This window comes from Gymnoscopelus braueri (genome assembly GCF_963280865.1).
Source record: "Gymnoscopelus braueri genome assembly, chromosome: 17".
Lineage (NCBI taxonomy): Eukaryota > Metazoa > Chordata > Actinopteri > Myctophiformes > Myctophidae > Gymnoscopelus > Gymnoscopelus braueri.
In genome coordinates this window covers 11541391-11558455 of record NC_137617.1, presented here as the reverse complement: position 1 = coordinate 11558455, position 17065 = coordinate 11541391, and the positions used below count along the sequence as shown (strand labels likewise).

The following is a 17065-nucleotide window of genomic DNA, read 5'->3' as shown; positions in this document are numbered from 1 at the left end:
TCACCGGATGCGCCCCGTCACTACCGCCCATTGAGGAATACAGGGAACTGGATTCAGACAGAATCCGACACAGACGGGATTAAAACGCACTATTGAATATACGGGCTAATACAATGCAAACGGTTCCTAATCTCGAGTTAACATCCAAGGCTACAGGGTAAGCACTTTATGTTTTCTTTGTACATGTACGGAGGGAGAAGTACAGGCTTTCCGCGCGGATGTCCAGTGACTATTGGGTGGTAGAGACCAAGACTGACATAGATACGAAAGCAAAAGTCAGACTTGATAAGATACATCTATCATGGTAGTCTTGAGCTAGATGTAGTCTTGACCCAAGGCTACACTGAAGAGTGAAGCCACGACTGAATGAAAAGAGAAATTAAGGTTTCCACTGTTAACATACAGTATGTTTATAAGTCAACATATGTACTTAAAAGTCAACGTTACCTTCTTGTTGACAGAACAGCCGCTTACTGTCGTTTTCTACTACTGCTAGTTGCTGTGACGTCAGGGTGGCCGAGAACAGACCCTTCACAGCCTGCAGCGACACCTACTGCATGAATACACCTACTGCATGGCAGTTGTGGATTCAAAATGAGAAGTTTTTTTAACCCTGTAGATGTTGATAGTATTCTAATAGGCTGGCTCTATACTTGTTACTTGTTCTATACCGTGTTCTAATGGGCTACACTAAATATCTTAGCAAGAAATAGCCAATCTACAAGCTCATAGTCATACATGCACTCATGTAGTTGAACCAGTCATATAAGGAGGTGGACAAGGCAGCATTCATCCCTGCAGATGGTTTGTTGGTGTTGGGAGCCTCTTCAACAGTGTGGAGAAGGTGACGATGGTTTCTGATAGGTTGGTGATGTGGTATGACCTTGGGCAGTGGTTCTCTGGGGGTCCCCAAATGATTTTGGGCGGGTCCCCAGATGATTTGCTTAATATGCAACATTGTTTTCTCACTCAACAACAGTAAACAAACCAACAAATGCACATTTCTAAAGTGACAACTTAAGGACTTTTAAGACATTTATAATACCTATAAAATAATAAGACCATCCATTACGGTGTCAAAATAAAAATAAAATAAAAATATATATATATATATATACATATATATACATACATACCATACACAAATGGTCATACATTGGCCAAATTGTCAAACGTCTCAATATTTATCTGTGGAACAGAGTCAAACTAAATGTAATGCCTCAACTCCTACAATTCCAAGTGCTTGTGAGGGCGGGGGACCGGTAAGGGTATGCTCTGAGTTATTGGGGTCCTTGAAATTAAAGTTTGAGAACTGCAATAGGTCCTTCAATGCTTGGGCCCTGAGTATACGTTTCTCAGCACAACCGGTGCTTGGGTGAAATGCCATTTTGACAGCATGAATTACAATCTATTAGAGCTAGTAGAAAAACGTAACTGCCTATTCAACATGGCATGTACCTGTATGTTGACAAACTATTTCAAGTGGTTCAACATGATCATTATGCTTTAAACATTTGAAAAGAGACCATTAACATGCTACTGAATTCAACATCTTTATTAGACTTAATGTCTTGTACACTACAAAAATAAACAACAGACATTGAAGGCAAACATACAAGTGTTACAAAATACAATCGGTCAGTTTTTTCCACTGGGTTACTTTAAAAAAAAATATTGATTCACATTAACAATTTTTATTATTTGGTCCATACAGCATATTTTGACACTTTCAAACATGGTTGGGCTCATTTTAACATCTACTCAGGCTTTTGAGCACCCCAGACAGTTTAAGTTGCTTGATTCAATATTTAGATTTTAATATACAAACTCATTTATACTCCATTTTAACCATAATGGACTCATCGAAAACACCCATCTTTGGTTCTGGTGACTGATATTGTCCTTCTAATGCGTGAGGGCTGTGTTTTTTCAATTCCTTTTTTCATTTATTGTTTTATAATTTTTTGGGGAAATTAAATGTATTTGAAATAAATGAAAAAAAGTAATTGAAAAAACACTTGAAGTTATAACAGGTTTGTATAGGAATGGGGTGTGTCAGATAAAATGAATATCAAATATCTAAATACAGAATCAAGCAACTTAAAAACTGTCTGGAGTGCTCACAAAAGCCTGAGTCGACGTTAAAATGACCGCAAGCTTGTTTGAAATATCCCTTTAATACATATTGACAGACATTTAACCACTTGAGCCCCAGCATCCCTGTTCTGGGGGGGGAGGGGAATAGCAAATGTACAAGCTCAAAGTGGCGCATTGCGACCCGTTGTGATCTTGTAGATTGGCTATTTTCAGCAAAGAAATTTGGTGTAGAGGGAAAAAAGAGCACACCAAGTACAGTTGCAACTCGGGTGTAAACTAATGACATTATCTTCATAGCCAAGTTGCAGAACAGCTGAACATTACAGAATAATTATACAGAAAATTGACATTGTCTGGTAAACTACGAAATCACAGGTTTGAACTGATCCGACCTCCTTAACACAATGTTGTAACCTGTAAAACAATGACTCTCAGTGATCACATTTGCTATGGATTCATGTGGGTTGACATGTTCCTTTGTCATCACTGCAATAAAATGGAACCAAGCACACAAGACTCACAAGTTAAACCTGCATCCTTTGCCACAGAGAAACAAGTCTGACCCACCAAATCTTCGCACAAACTAGTCTCCAGCTCAGCTAGCATCTTCCTGGTACTAGTCACTAAAGCAAGGAGCGTTAGACTTCCCACTGGGGAGGGCACAATACCTACTGAAAGATGTTTGCATAGGAAGATTTGGCACTCTAGAAGAGCCTTCTATCATCTCCCCCTCAGTTCATAGGTACGGTGTCAGGTGTGGCAGATTCGTTGGTTGTGTGTGCATCCATCCTCAGCTTGAGAGACACACATCTACGACTGTTATTAGTGGGCATCTCCCCCACAATTTCCCACGTGTCCGTCGCGTCACAGTAGCGCTCGATGATACGGTGAGGCCTACATGAAGACAGTCAAATAGCTATGAAAGAAATGTCTGGTGTGGATAAAGCCTCCCCCTTTCCCAGGCTTTCATGGAGCAACAGCCTCTTACCTGCTACAGCTCGCATTATTCGCTCCTAGTGCATAGATCTTTCCATCCACAACAGCCACGCCAGGCATCAAGCGTCTCCCTTTCATTGGGGCACACATGGTCCACTGGTTGGTTTTGGGGTTGTAGCACTGCACCAGGTTTGCGTCTTCTTCTTCTTCTTCTATAACCACACAACCTATAAATAACAAGGAATTAACAGGATAGCAGCTGTTAGTAGGCATCATTATGTGCCCAAACAACAGTGAAGTTGGAGTGTGTCTATAATGGAACTAAGAGACATTAAGAACAGCTGTGATACCTATAACGTAGATCTTTCCTTTTAGAGTACACATACTGTACGCTGAATCAGGACAGTATGCTTGAGTCAGCATAGGAGCAAGCTTTGTCCATGCAGATGATTTAGGGTTGTACTCGAACAGCTGGGGCTTTCTTCCACCATCTATGATGAATACAATGTAATAAAACCAACATCATTGGACATTTTCCGTTAACCATTATGCTTTACTGACATGACATAAAAATGCAATGTTATTAAACCCAGCAGGCTGAACCTGCAGGTGCATAAGCATGTTCCCTACCAATAACGTAGATCAGTCCATCTAGTGCAGCCGCAGCAATGCTGCCGTACTTAACGTTTGGCATGACAGACTCCATTAGCTGCCAGGTGTTGGCGTTGGGGTCGTAGATCTCCATCGACTCCGCACGGCCAGTGGCCAGCGGGAGGAATACGCCCCTACAGCCCTCCCGCCAGCCACCCAGTGCATACACGTAGCCATCCAGTGTCACCAGGCCTATGGACCATGTGGGGTTATGCAAGAAAAAAAAGATATGTATGCGTGTTATATGTACCCTCTTCTTGGATAACCAAGGCAACAACCTTAGCAGTTGGCCTGGGCCGCTGGCGTAGCGGTCCAGCGATCCTGACGGCCTTTGCTGCATGTCACTCCCCATTTCCTGTCAGCCTACTGTCCTATCAATAAAGGCATAAAAGCCAAAAAAAATCTAAAACAAAAACAAAACATTTGCAGTTATTACAAAACAAAATTAGACTGAATGCCATAGTTTGACAATCTCACCAAAGTCCCAGCGTGCCTCATTCATGGGAGCCATTTCCAACCATAAGTCACAGGAAGGGTCATAGCGCCACATCTCCCTACTGACTGAATCATCTGTGGATCTTAGTCCTCCAGCCAAATACAGTGTATTGCCTATGGTGGGAGAAGAGCAGAATTTAATTAAAGAGATCCTTGATTTTTAAAGAAATAAAAAGGGGTTTCTCTTACAGTATGTGCAATGCACAAAAGTGTTTCCCATCAACTTAACCTGAGCAGTCAAATAAGAGCTGCGCTCGTGAGCATCAACATGTGGACATCACTCACATAAATTAAAGCCAAATGGTGAATATATTACACTAGATTCAGGTTGCTACGCTGCCTTCAAACCTAGTCCTATGTTGTGCTGATAAGGGCAATGGTCACCGAAGTATGGCCATTTGAAGTTTTAAACACAGCTATAACGAGCAGTGATTCACTTGCAGCACCCGGGTCCACTGTCATACCTGTGCGACCTTGTGTTCGGGAGGTAGGGGTCCATAGATATAGAAACCTAGATACCTCATTGGCCTCTGCAGTTTGTTGGAGCAACTGGTATCACAGCCGTCATTTTAGCGTAGGCAAACTGAGACTCAAAGTGACTACTGGCCAATCACAGCGCTCACAGCGCGTTGACTACTGGCCAATCACAGTGCGTCTTTTCCGGGACTTGTCAGTGCAATGGTTCTCAACCAGTGGTCCGGGGACCACCAGTGGTCCTTGAGGGGGTTCCAGGTGGTTCCGAGCTAAATGATGGAGTTGATAACCAAATGGACCCTTATAGATCTTTAAATCTTGAGTATAACATTTCACACTCTCAAGAGTCAAATTGTTAAACATCTGCATTACTTACTATACAGGTACACAATTAGAGAACGTAAAGAATTGTTATTTTGACAGCATCTTATCGAACGATAACATATTCTAAGTTTTGGGTGTGAGAGGCTAAAGCTCATCAAACGGTGTTCCGTGGCTCAAATGCCGAATAAATAATGGACCTTGATATGAAAAAGGTTGAAAACCACTGTTCTAATTTATGTCCATTGAAGCAGACGGTCTCTCCACAATTAAAATCATCACAACTCCCTGAATTTTCAAACTATTTTCAAGCGGTTAAGTTTGTCACAAATGCGAGACATGGAGTTATGGATCCAGTAGGCGTAGGCCTATATTTGGTTACATCTAAATTGCAAATTTTCATTCCAAAATACTTTCAAGTAACAGTAATAGTCACAACATATTTTTGTCTCCATTCACTGACAGACTACATGAAATATGCTGGCCACATTGCAGAATTGCCTTTATCCAACATCCTTAATGTTAGCTATTCAGGTCAGAACAGAGCTATCAACTTTGAAAGACGTCTCTAGGAACCTGTTTAAACTGCAGTAAAAGACGATTTATTATTGCACAAATCCAGAGTGTGGAGTTTGCCAAGTTACAACTAACTGGATGCTGCGCAGCTGCTGCCTTTTAAAGGGTTAAGAGCTGGGTTACAAAAAGACCCGCCCCCACCTGGCTCTGATTGGCCTACCTAACGCCCCCTTCTGTGACACACGCGGAAGCTTCAGGGAAGCTTTCCTACGCTAAAATGGCACCCGAGATACCAATGCCTCAGAGCCGATGTCTATGGTAGGGGTCTACGACCACTTCCGGGTAAAAACGGAAGTGAACAGATCTACTTCCGGGTTGCATCATTGAACTCCACACCCGTCAGAGAGTGTGTGGGTGAAGTTTCAAGGCAATCTGAGAAACAGTAAGTATGAAGGAAAAATGGAAGTGATCATTTTGTATGAAATTGGAAGTCTGTGGGACCACCCACCAAAGTTGGAGCCTGTAGCATGCTGAGAAATGGAGTTATGGCTGTTTAAACCCAAGCCAATATGAAAGCAGAGGGGGCGGGGCTTCAGCAATTACAGCCCGTCCCGTAACACCACCTACCAATTTTGAAGCATTTAACACATGGGAACTTTAGTTATGGCTGTTAAACCCCAGCCAATAGGAACACAGAGGGGGCGGGGCATCAGCAAATTACAGCCCAACTGGCCGTCTAAGAGCATCTACCAAGTTTGGGAACTTTAGCATGCTGGGAACTGGAGTTATGGCTGTTTAAACCCCAGCCATTAGGAACACAGAGGGGGTGGAGGCCCTGGGTGCTACACGTGGTCCCTGGTGTGGCTATTCTGAAGGCAGACCCTTAACCAGTGTTGGTGCCAAGTTTGGTGCGGATCAGAGCAACAGTCCAAAATATGGAGGAAGTGGGAGGATACAAATTAAAATATAATACTAATAATTAATAACAGTAACAGCGACAACAATACCTTTCAAGAATTGCCTTTGTCTTTCCAGCACAACTTACTACAGCTCAGTTCAGAGCCAACACAAAGTGGGATCCTAAGTTGATTGACCTCTACTCCACTTGACTCTGATGGTGCCTCACCTAACACAACCAGACGATGCCAGTATACAGGGAAGGGGAGGCGACCCAGAGTCCTCCAATGGTTTGTCAGGGGATCAAAGCAAGAAAAACTGCGATGCATCTCTTCTTCCTGCTGTTCACGGTCTCCTCCCACCGACACTATGACTTCAGGCACTGCGTAGTCGCGTGGTAGAGTAATGTGTGAGCAGTTGAAAAGGTTTTAATAACACAAATCAGCAGTCATTGAATGAATCCAGGAGAAAACTGGCATACATTTCAAAGTTATATTTAACTAAAACCGTGAAACAAAAATCGAATGATTGCACATTGATGGAATTTGTCTCTGCACTGGAAATCCCAACTACAAACACCTTAATGTATTTTACCATTAGTTGCAACATGCATGCATGTGTGAGGCAGGGTACCTGTAGACCAGCGTGGCTGTGCTCTGTGGCTGTAGGGTAGGACATCCTGGTTCTTGGCCTCAGAGATGAGCCTCTGGCAGCCCTGGGATTCTTTCACCACATCCAGAGACTCAATCACATCATGGAGGTACGAGGGAGTGATGAGAGGAATACGGATTTTCTCTAGCACCTTAAAGATCAATTAGAACAGTGGTTCTCAAACTCTTTAGGCTGCACATTGCACATTAAGCAAGTCATCATCATCATAATGCACACCCAAAGTACCATAGATGACAAGTATGTAATTAAAGACAGAATAATTAAACAGGAGTAACACAACTAGAGATCCAACTAATAATTATATTGATAGAGCCTCAGATTAACAGCATGATAGCATCCCTTTAAGATCGTCTTAGCCAGTTACATTGCCTTGACTTCTCCGTGGTCTTTGTAGAAAGACTGACCTTTTCGAAGCTCTGTCTGTGGGTACTAGGACACTTGTTTAACCACATCATGGCCGCCTCAAACACTGTCTCCTCCTTGGACACATTGAGATCATCACTGGCAAGGATCTCTGTCAGTCTGTCCACAGAGAGAGAGAGGAACTCTTCCTAGGGACATAAAAAAGTACAGAAGACTAGTTCAGTGGTTCAGTGGGTCGGGACCTGATTTGGGGGGGTGGGGGGGTCCCCAGATCTAGATGACAGTGAAACGTAATGCCTCAACTCCTACAATTCCAAGTGCTTGTCAGGGTAGGGGGCGAGTTCAAATATTATGATTATTTTGGGTGGTCGCGGCCTGAAAAGGTTGAGAACAACTGGACTAGTTGATACATTATGACCCTCTTCCGATACTTCCTGAAACTCTTTCTCCTCCTATATCAAGTGCTCACTGTGATAAGTAGTTTATTGGTGAAAAGGACAAGTGAAATAATTCCTAATATTAATATTCATCCGATCACTGACCAAATGACTGACTCAAAGATTCTACAGGAGAAAATTCCCAAAACAGACAAACAACTTGATAAATGTATGGACTGGAGGCCTCTATCTCTGACCTGCTGGCAGACAACCATGAAGTGTTCAAGAATGTAGTCCCTGCTGCGTTTCTCCAACATTTTACAGGAGTAGGCCTCTGCCAAGCCGTGAATCGCTACACAGTTCTTTTCATCTATGTGGCGCTCCATGTAATGACAGCAGGCCTCTTGAACTGCGGTAACATTCAGCAAGTGTGATGCTGCTAGCAGGGCCTAGAAGACCAAAAGAACAAAAAATGTAAGCAAAAATGCAGGTCAAAATAGGAGAGAAGGAGACAATGAATAAGGTTTATGATTGATGATATCAATTGATGTACATCACCTGTACATTTGACATGGAGATGACCACCTTTGAAGTGTAGGCATATTTAAACAACAAGCCAATCATCTCAGGTTCCACTCCACTAATGGACACCCTTTCCTGTTTGGACTCCATCAAGTCTGTTGTAAACATTGCCTGTGCAGGTGGAAAAGGTGAATGGTTGTTTCTAATTATTGAGGCATTTCTAATTACTGTGTCAACAATTAATTAATTGGATATAACATGATATTCAGTTCAAATGAAAGGCAAGGCAGAATTGAATGTCATTCCCTTAACAGCACCAGGTCAATAAATGTGAGCATTTACCTCAAAGTAAGAGCTAAAGGAGGCTAGTACATTACGATGGCCAGGGAACTCCTGTCCCCCACAGCTGAGAATCACATCACAGAAAACATTGTCGAGTCGAAGACGGTTTAGGCCCTCTAAGACCTTGTTGGGATGGCTGGTCTCCACAAACACTAAGTCCTCACTCTCCCCTGAGGACAGAGCTACACTGGTGTCATCCTCACAAAGTCCAACATCCACAGGCCAGGGGGGTGAACTGGCATCGACTGGAATCCTTTCAGCCATTTCTGCCTTTGCTAGACCATATGACAGTAGAAGATGGTATAAATGGTCAGATGGTAACGATTGTTGCACGTTACCTTTAATGAACAGAATACTTGTGGAGAGAAACTACAGTGTGACATCACATGGAAGCATATCATATCACACTATGAAGCAGTAAAAAAAAATAAGAGTAACTGAAAAAAACACGACCGCCTCAGACACGAGAAGGACGATATCAGGATTTTTCTTGATTTTGACTATTATTTGTATTTTTTTTGTGCATGCATTGATTCTAAAAAGAAAATGTACTTAACCTATGGAATTTGTTTGTACTTTTAAATACTTAAAGGACAACCCATTTTCAACCTATCTTCATATAATTGGTCCTCACAAAAGCTCATGATTGTTTTTTGTCTACTCAGTCTGTGTCTCAGAGGAGGGCTGTGGACAGGCTTTCTATTCCTGGAAAGTTACCATGCTATAATGGAAGCCATTGTTCTCATAAAAAATAAATAAATACATTGAACTTGTTTAAAAAAAAGAAGGGAAAAAACTACGTCACTATGTCACTGGTAGGTGGGTTTTTAAGTGTCCAAAGCCCTCCTCTGAGACACAGGCCGAGTAGACAAAAATGGTACCATTTTATAATAATACACACAGGACCACAATGGAAACAAGCCCTTAGGACTTCCTGTGTTATCCTTTTCGCACCATATTGTACCACCATACTATTTGCTAACTGTTAATAAAGTATTCAATCAATCAAAATGAGCATTATAGTGAAGACCAATTATGAAGATAGGTTGAAAATGGGTGAAATGGGTGAAATCGTCCTTTAAGTATATTTAAAAGCATGTACTTTTGAATATATATTATCATTTTTTAAGTAAAAAAAATATCCTTAAACTCAAGTACAATTAAACTGAGCTGCAACTTTCACTTGCAGAAGTGGAGTAGGAGTAGTAGGGTAATATTTGACCAGGAGTATATCAAGTACTGGGGTTGAGTACAACATAAACATAAAAGTACATTTGATGTTATAAACATTGACTGCTATCAAACAATCAGTTGGTCAACGTGACGTCACCACCACATTGATTTGTTTGTAAGTTTTCACAACAAAGTGACAACGATGACATTCTTACATCCACAGCAGAACCAAACAGCTTCACTGAACACACTGAAGTAGCCTTGGATCAACATCATAGATGTATTTAATCGATTTTACATTTGCATATCTATGATCGTCTTGGACTTTACCCCCCAATTGTCACTGAACATCCGCCCGTAAAGTCCGTATTTCTCCAAACATGTATAAATGCAAAATATAAGGTGCTTACCCGGTAGCTCCGGATGTTAACTCTACATTCGGAATCTTTGTGCACTATATTAGTCTGTATTGTCAATAAATATGTGTTTTAATCCCGTCTGTGTCTTTACGACATTTCCCCCCCCTCGTTTAGTTCCTGTTTACATTGAGTGTAATACCGGCTTTCACCGGATGCGCCCCGTCACTACCGCCAAGCACTACCGCCCCAGAATCCGACACAAACGGGATTAAAACGCATATCTATTGAGAATTACGGGCTAATACAGTGCACGTGGGTTCCTAATGTCGAGTTAACATCCGGGACTACAGGGTCAGCACTTTATTATGTTTTTGTTTGTACATGTACGGAGAAATACGGACTTTCCGCGCGGATGTCCAGTTACTATTGGGTGGTAGAGACCAAGACTGTCATAGATACGAAAGCAAAAGTCAGACTCGATAAGATACATCTATGATAAAGTCTTGATCCAAGGCTACACTGAAGAGTGAAGACACGACTGAATGATAAGAGAAATGAAGGTTTCCACTGTTAACATACAAGAAGTCAGCTATATACTTAAAAGTCAACATTACCTTCTTGTTGACAGAACAGCCCATGGGGAACAGCCGCTGTAACTGTCTATTTCTACTAACTTTGTTGTGATGTCAGGGTGGTCGAGAACAGACCTTTCACAGCCTGCAGCGACACCTACTGCATGGCAGCAGTTGTGGATGTATTGGATTTAAAAACCACTTAAACCCTGTAGATGTTAATAGTGTTTTAATAGGCTCTATACTTGGTTGACCATGTTCTAATGGGCTACACTAAATATCTTCGCAGGAAATGGTCTACAAGCTCACATACATGCACTCATGTAGTTGAACCAGTCATACCAGTGGGGATATAGACCCTCAGGGTTCCTTGAGGTGGGGTTCAAAATGGACCCTTACAGTTATGCAACTCTGAGTGTACTAAATAGAACCAAATGGACCCTCAAGGTTATGTAACTCTGAGTGTACTGAGTAGAACTAAATAGACCCTCACAGTTAACTCTGAGAGTGTACTGCAAAATGGAACAAATGGACCCTACAGTTCTGCAACTCTGAGAGTGTACTAGCCTTGGATCAAGATAAGAATAGCATAGATGTATTTTATTGATTAAAATAGACTACAATACTCTCTCACACACACACACACACACACACACACACACACACACACACACACACACACACACACACACACACACACACACACACACACACACACACACACACACACACACTTTCTTTCTGCTGGTTGTAAGTGACGTCAGTTGTAAGTGACAAAGGTTTAAGTTAAGGGTAGACCTTGAAATTTAAAAGTTTGAGAACCATTGGTTTAAAGCATAATGATCATGTTGAACCACTAGAAATAATACAGTTTGAATATGCAGGCACGTTTGAAAATAGCAGATCTACAAGCGATGCGACACATTGTGAGCGTGTAGATCGGCTATTTTCAAATGGCATGTATGTTTAGTAATAATAATCTAAATCTACAAAGTAACTAGTCAAACAATTGTAGTGGAGTAAAAGTATAATATTTGCCTCTGAGTAGTGGAGTAGAAGTAAAAGTATTGAAAATTGGAAATACTCCAAGTACCTCAAAATTGTACTTAAGTACAGTACTAAGTAAATGTACTTAGTTACTTTCCACCACTGATACTAACATACTATTTACAATGCCAAATTAGTATTGAGACTTATAGCTACTCAGTAGTACTGTAGCCTAAGCCTACGTGAAATGCATGTAATGCAATGCACAATGCAATGTAATGTGGTAGCTATGACAACAACAACAACATACACAAACCTCTGGCGTAACGTGAATTACTCTTATATTAATCAATATACATCTTCTCTGTATTAAACACATCTAGAATGTAGTTATTTGTTGAAACAGACGTACAAACTCACAGTGATGGAACGGAACATTTATGTGTTGTACTTTCTTAACATTCCGTATGGTCTGATCAGTAACTACCGGTACTTTTGATAAATTTTTATCCTGAAAAGTAACAGTTTTTGGACACATGAGGTTCCACCCAACAGAGACTGTAATTCAAGGAATTATATGTTTATTTGTTTGACTAAAACACCTGACTGTTATTTCACCTTCAAAAGTACTGCTAATCTCAAATGTTCACATTCTTTTGCCACTCAAAATGGAAAATTGGATCATTTTCCTACAAAATATTTACCATATTTATAATGAGCATTAGTGAGGAGTGGACCAATTATACAAAGATAGGTTGAAAATGGGTGAACTCATCCTTTAAATGTCCAAAACTTTATTATACGTTTTATTCATCCTAGATGGAGAAGTTATGATCCAGGTGTTGAAGTACAACCCTAAATCATCTGTATGGACTATAGTCACTCCTATGCAGATTCCATGTGCTGATTCAGCGATCTGTACTATCAAAGGAAAGATCTACTTATAGGTATCATACATACATACCAAGACCCCACTAACAGTCATTATCTTGTTAATTCCCTTTTATCTATAGGTGGTCTGCATTTATTTACATGCACAGAATGGGTGGAGTGTTGCAACCCAGAGACCAACCAGTGGACCATGTGTGCCCGAATGAAACGGCCACGCTCCTCGCCTGGTGTGGCTGTGGTGGATGGAAAGATATATGTACTAGGAGGAGAGGAGCGGTAAGAGGCTGTTGCTCCCTGAAGGCCTGGGAAAATGTGTCTGTTTGTCCACACCAGACATTTCTCTCACGGCTATATTTTGATCTCTCTTCATTTAGCTTCATTTATATACCATCAAGCGGTACTGCGAAGAGACGGACACATGGGACATTGTGGGAGAGATGCCCACCAGTCACTGCTCTTTCAGATGTGTGTCTCTCAGGATGAGGGTGGATGCACACAAGGCCAACAAATCTGCTACAGCTGGTGAACTGAGGGGGAGAAAGCTGGCCGAAAGCTCTTCTAGCGTGCCAAACCTCTCTGCACCATCATCCTTCAGTAGGTGTTTGAACCCTCCCCAGTGTGGAGGGAGGGGGGCACGGTCAAACACTCCCTGCTTTAGTGACAAGGACCAGTAAGACTCTAACTGAGCTGGGAGACCAGTTTGTGCCAAGGTTTGGTGTGTCACTGTTTTTAGTCTTTTCCCAGTTGCAAAGGAAGCAGGTTTAACTTCAGTGTCTCGTGTGCTTGAGTCAATTTGTTTTGCAGTGATGATAAAGGAACATGTCAACCCACATGAATCCATAGCGAATTTGATCACTCGGAAATCGGAATCCTCAAGTCATTATTTTACAGGTTAAGACATTGTGTTATGGATGTCAGATCAGGTCAAATCGAATCTATTTTGTCCATTTACTGTATAGTTATTCTGTGATGTTAATGTTTGGGGACTTTGGTGTGAGGATAGATTTTTGTTAAACAAATGCCTGTCAATATTGTTGCTCTTATTAAAAGATGCTGTATGACCCAAATAATTAAAATTGTTAATGTGAATCAATATTTCTGAAAGTCAACCAGTGGGGGGGAAAGACAACTGATCGATTGTATTCTAGTGTTTTGTAACACTCGTACAGTCTGAACATTTGCCTTTAATATCTTTTGTTTTTTTCTTCAGCGTTCTAGATATTAACGTTTAATAAAGATGTTGTATTCAGTAATACATTAATGGTCTTTTTTCAAAGGTTTAAAGAGTTAAGGGGAGACCATGACATTTAAAAGTTTGAGAACCATTGGTTTAAAGCATAACGATCATGTTGAACCACTAGAAATTATCCCAGTTTGAATATGCAGACACGTTTTTACCAGCTCTAATGCTGTAGATGCTGCAAGCCAAGCACTGTTGGTGCATGAGAAACATATCATTGCTGTCAGGTGGAAACATTGTATGTCCAAAAACTTGACTTTTCAGGAAAGGGATCAAGGTAGTTATTATTTACAAGCTTTTGTTAATGGTTAGATATTTATGAAACCAACACAGACTTACCTAACCACTTTCCCTTTAAAATAAAAATATAGAAGCTCACAACGCCTCGCAATGCATTGTGAGCATGTAGATCGGCTATTTTTCTTCTTTTCTGTGTCACTCTTGTACGATGAAGTAGGGCATTAACTTACAAAAAAAAAACATAAATGGTTGAAATGATGGAGATACAAGGTTTCTGCCCGACAGCAACAGAATAGTCAGGGCCCGAGCAAGGCTATATTGTATATCGTTGCTGTCGGGCAGAACACCTCTTATCTCCATATTTTATCTCCAATATCTTTTTTCGTGAATTAATGGATTATACTTGATCATACTACAGCGTCACACATCTATCTTTGAATAGCCAAAGTATAAAATAATGGTTAAAGTGGTTAAAATCTAAAATGACTCGGTTGCTTTCCCGGCACATCTAGAATGTAGTTATTTACTCTCCATAATATATCATTACATGGATTCATATATAAACATTTATATAGGGATCATAGTAGACAATATAGATGTTACATTAACTATTCATTTGAAACAACTGAGCTGTTGGAAAAGGTCCCTGTTTGTGATAGGCTAAGATGTTTTTAGTTTTTATTTCATACAATGTCAATGTGTAATTTGTAGTTAGGTTAAATAGTTACATTTATTGTAGCTATTATGACTGCCACACATGTGGGTTGTCACCAGTTAGTGAGAGACCACAATGGAAACAAGTAAATATTGTAACCATGTCCCCCACCATTGACATAGTCCCAACTTTTGGACAGTCAGTGATTGATTGGTGAGTGTAGGCTACTTGAAATATGGGGGGAACTGTAATTAGTCCTGTTTGTATGGAATTTACCCCCAAATTTAACTACAGCTAAACTCCAAGTAGTCTAACCCTGACAATGGATACAGCGCTATAGCAATATGAACTATAATGATGCATAGTCATTATTTACTTATTATTACTGTGTGTGTGTGTGTGTGTGTGTGTGTGTGTGTGTGTGTGTGTGTGTGTGTGTGTACGCGCGCGCGCGTTCAAGTGTGTAATCATGTGTAACTATAGCAATTGTTAATTGATAAGAGACAAATTTCCTTAGTGAAACACCTCACTTAATTACAGAAGGACACTTTGCTGTTCAAGATTCAAGAAGTTTTATTTGTTATTGACTTATATACAGTACAAGGATCAAAATATTGTTGGGACCCGCAGGTTGTTGTCTACATAACAAATAAAATAAAATAGAATGACAATAATAAAACTGTTGTCGCATATGACACTGGGCTCGATTGTCTCTGCAACAGCAGAGGGGACACTTTGGAGTGATTTCCTTGATCCACCAAATAGCTATTTTTCCTCCCCCTTTTCTCTGTCTCTTGCACACTGACGCTGCATATCGAACTGCCTACTATAGGCTTGAATCAGCAGTGCACATGCTCAGTACAAAGTCCATCAATTCTTCAGACAACTGGAAGTCACAGGGCCCCTGGGAGATGTTGTCCATCACTGTGTGTGGAGGACTAGGGTACATCATGTGACCTTCCATGGGCAGGGAGGACGTGGGGGCCTGGCTGTGCTGTTGTACCTGCAGCCCGCTGCCCTCCTGCACAGTAGAATTGGTGGAGGTGGTGGGCACCATGGACTGGGCACTGCTGCTGCTGGTGGTGGTGGTGGTGGTACCTGGTAGACTGGCCACGTTGAAAGATGGTTTCGATTCAACATCAGTGCTGCCCAGGCTCTCCGACTCAGAAGCTTGGAAGGTGAGGTCCATCTTCTCTTTTAAGTCCGTGGCAGCCGTGGCGCTCACATCCGTGGGTGCATCATCATCATCAGTATCGCGTGGACAGGCGCTCACATCCATGGGCGCTTTATCATCATCATCGTGGGGTGGTGGTGAGTCCAGTGGTGAATTGAGGCACGATTGAATCAGGGCTTCGCCCGCCTCACTAGTGAACATGGGCTGGAGCTTGTCGGAGGCAAATTTGTAGACGTGTCCCGTTTCACTGGCCACCAGCAAGAGAACCTGGGTTCCTGTCAGCTTGGCGAGCTCTTTGACCTTGTTTATTACACTATTTTTACGCTTGCTGAAGGTTGTGCGTCGCTTTAGTGTGTTCTCAATAAATTCAATTTCTATCTTTACACGGCCACGTGTCTTCTTCTTGGGTTTTTGCAGTGGGACGGCTGCCTCCTCCTCCTTCTTCTTCTGCCCTGCCTCACGCCTCACCCCTCCTCTCCTCCTCTTGCTGCTGTCTCCAGTTGAACCCATGGAGTCATATTCATCTGCTGTACAGTTGGAATCATTAGAGTTTCTGCATGAAGGTTTTCTAACTCTAAGTTGGTACATCTTAACTGTATTCATATGAAATGCACAATGACACATGCTTAATGTAACACACTGATCACTGATACATGTGTGGAGGCTGTGATCTGCCTTTTATGGGGCCAAACTCTACAACGTCACAATTTGTGACAAGTTCTGATTAGTTGATGATGACCATATATGGTGTGGTGACATGCGCAACCTAGCAACCGTTGCTATCAAACGCGCGCTTGCGCGACTCAACAGCTGTTTCAGGGCAGAGCGGAACATAAACAAACCCCACGTGGCGGATCCCAGCTGGGTGACGTCACCGGTGCGTCCGAAATTGCATACTAACCAGTGGTGGAAAAAAGTACTCAAATGTAAAAGTGTCAATACTGCAATGTAGAAATAGTAAATATAATAGTAAAAGTCCGGAATTCTAGATTTACTTGAGTAAAAGTACAAAAGTATTGGTATCAAAATGTACTTAAAGTACCAAAAGTAGAAAGTACTGATTACGCATTATGTCCCATTTCACAAGTTTTCAAATCTAAACATACGAAAG

At 41.4% G+C, this 17065-nt stretch overlaps 1 protein-coding gene across 1 annotated transcript; it reads right to left on the bottom strand.

The window, feature by feature from the left end:
* Window positions 1–2573: 2573 nt before the first annotated feature.
* Window positions 2574–8927, bottom strand: LOC308104952 (kelch-like protein 23; the record flags this gene model as incomplete). Its single annotated transcript, XM_080455591.1, has 11 exons — window positions 2574–2991; window positions 3086–3260; window positions 3384–3524; window positions 3664–3876; window positions 4162–4293; window positions 6617–6769; window positions 7021–7189; window positions 7464–7610; window positions 8057–8248; window positions 8358–8492; window positions 8664–8927. 11 exons carry the CDS (start codon window positions 8925–8927, stop codon window positions 2829–2831), a joined length of 1884 nt encoding a protein of 627 aa, XP_080311717.1. The 3' UTR covers window positions 2574–2828.
* Window positions 8928–17065: the final 8138 nt, after the last annotated feature.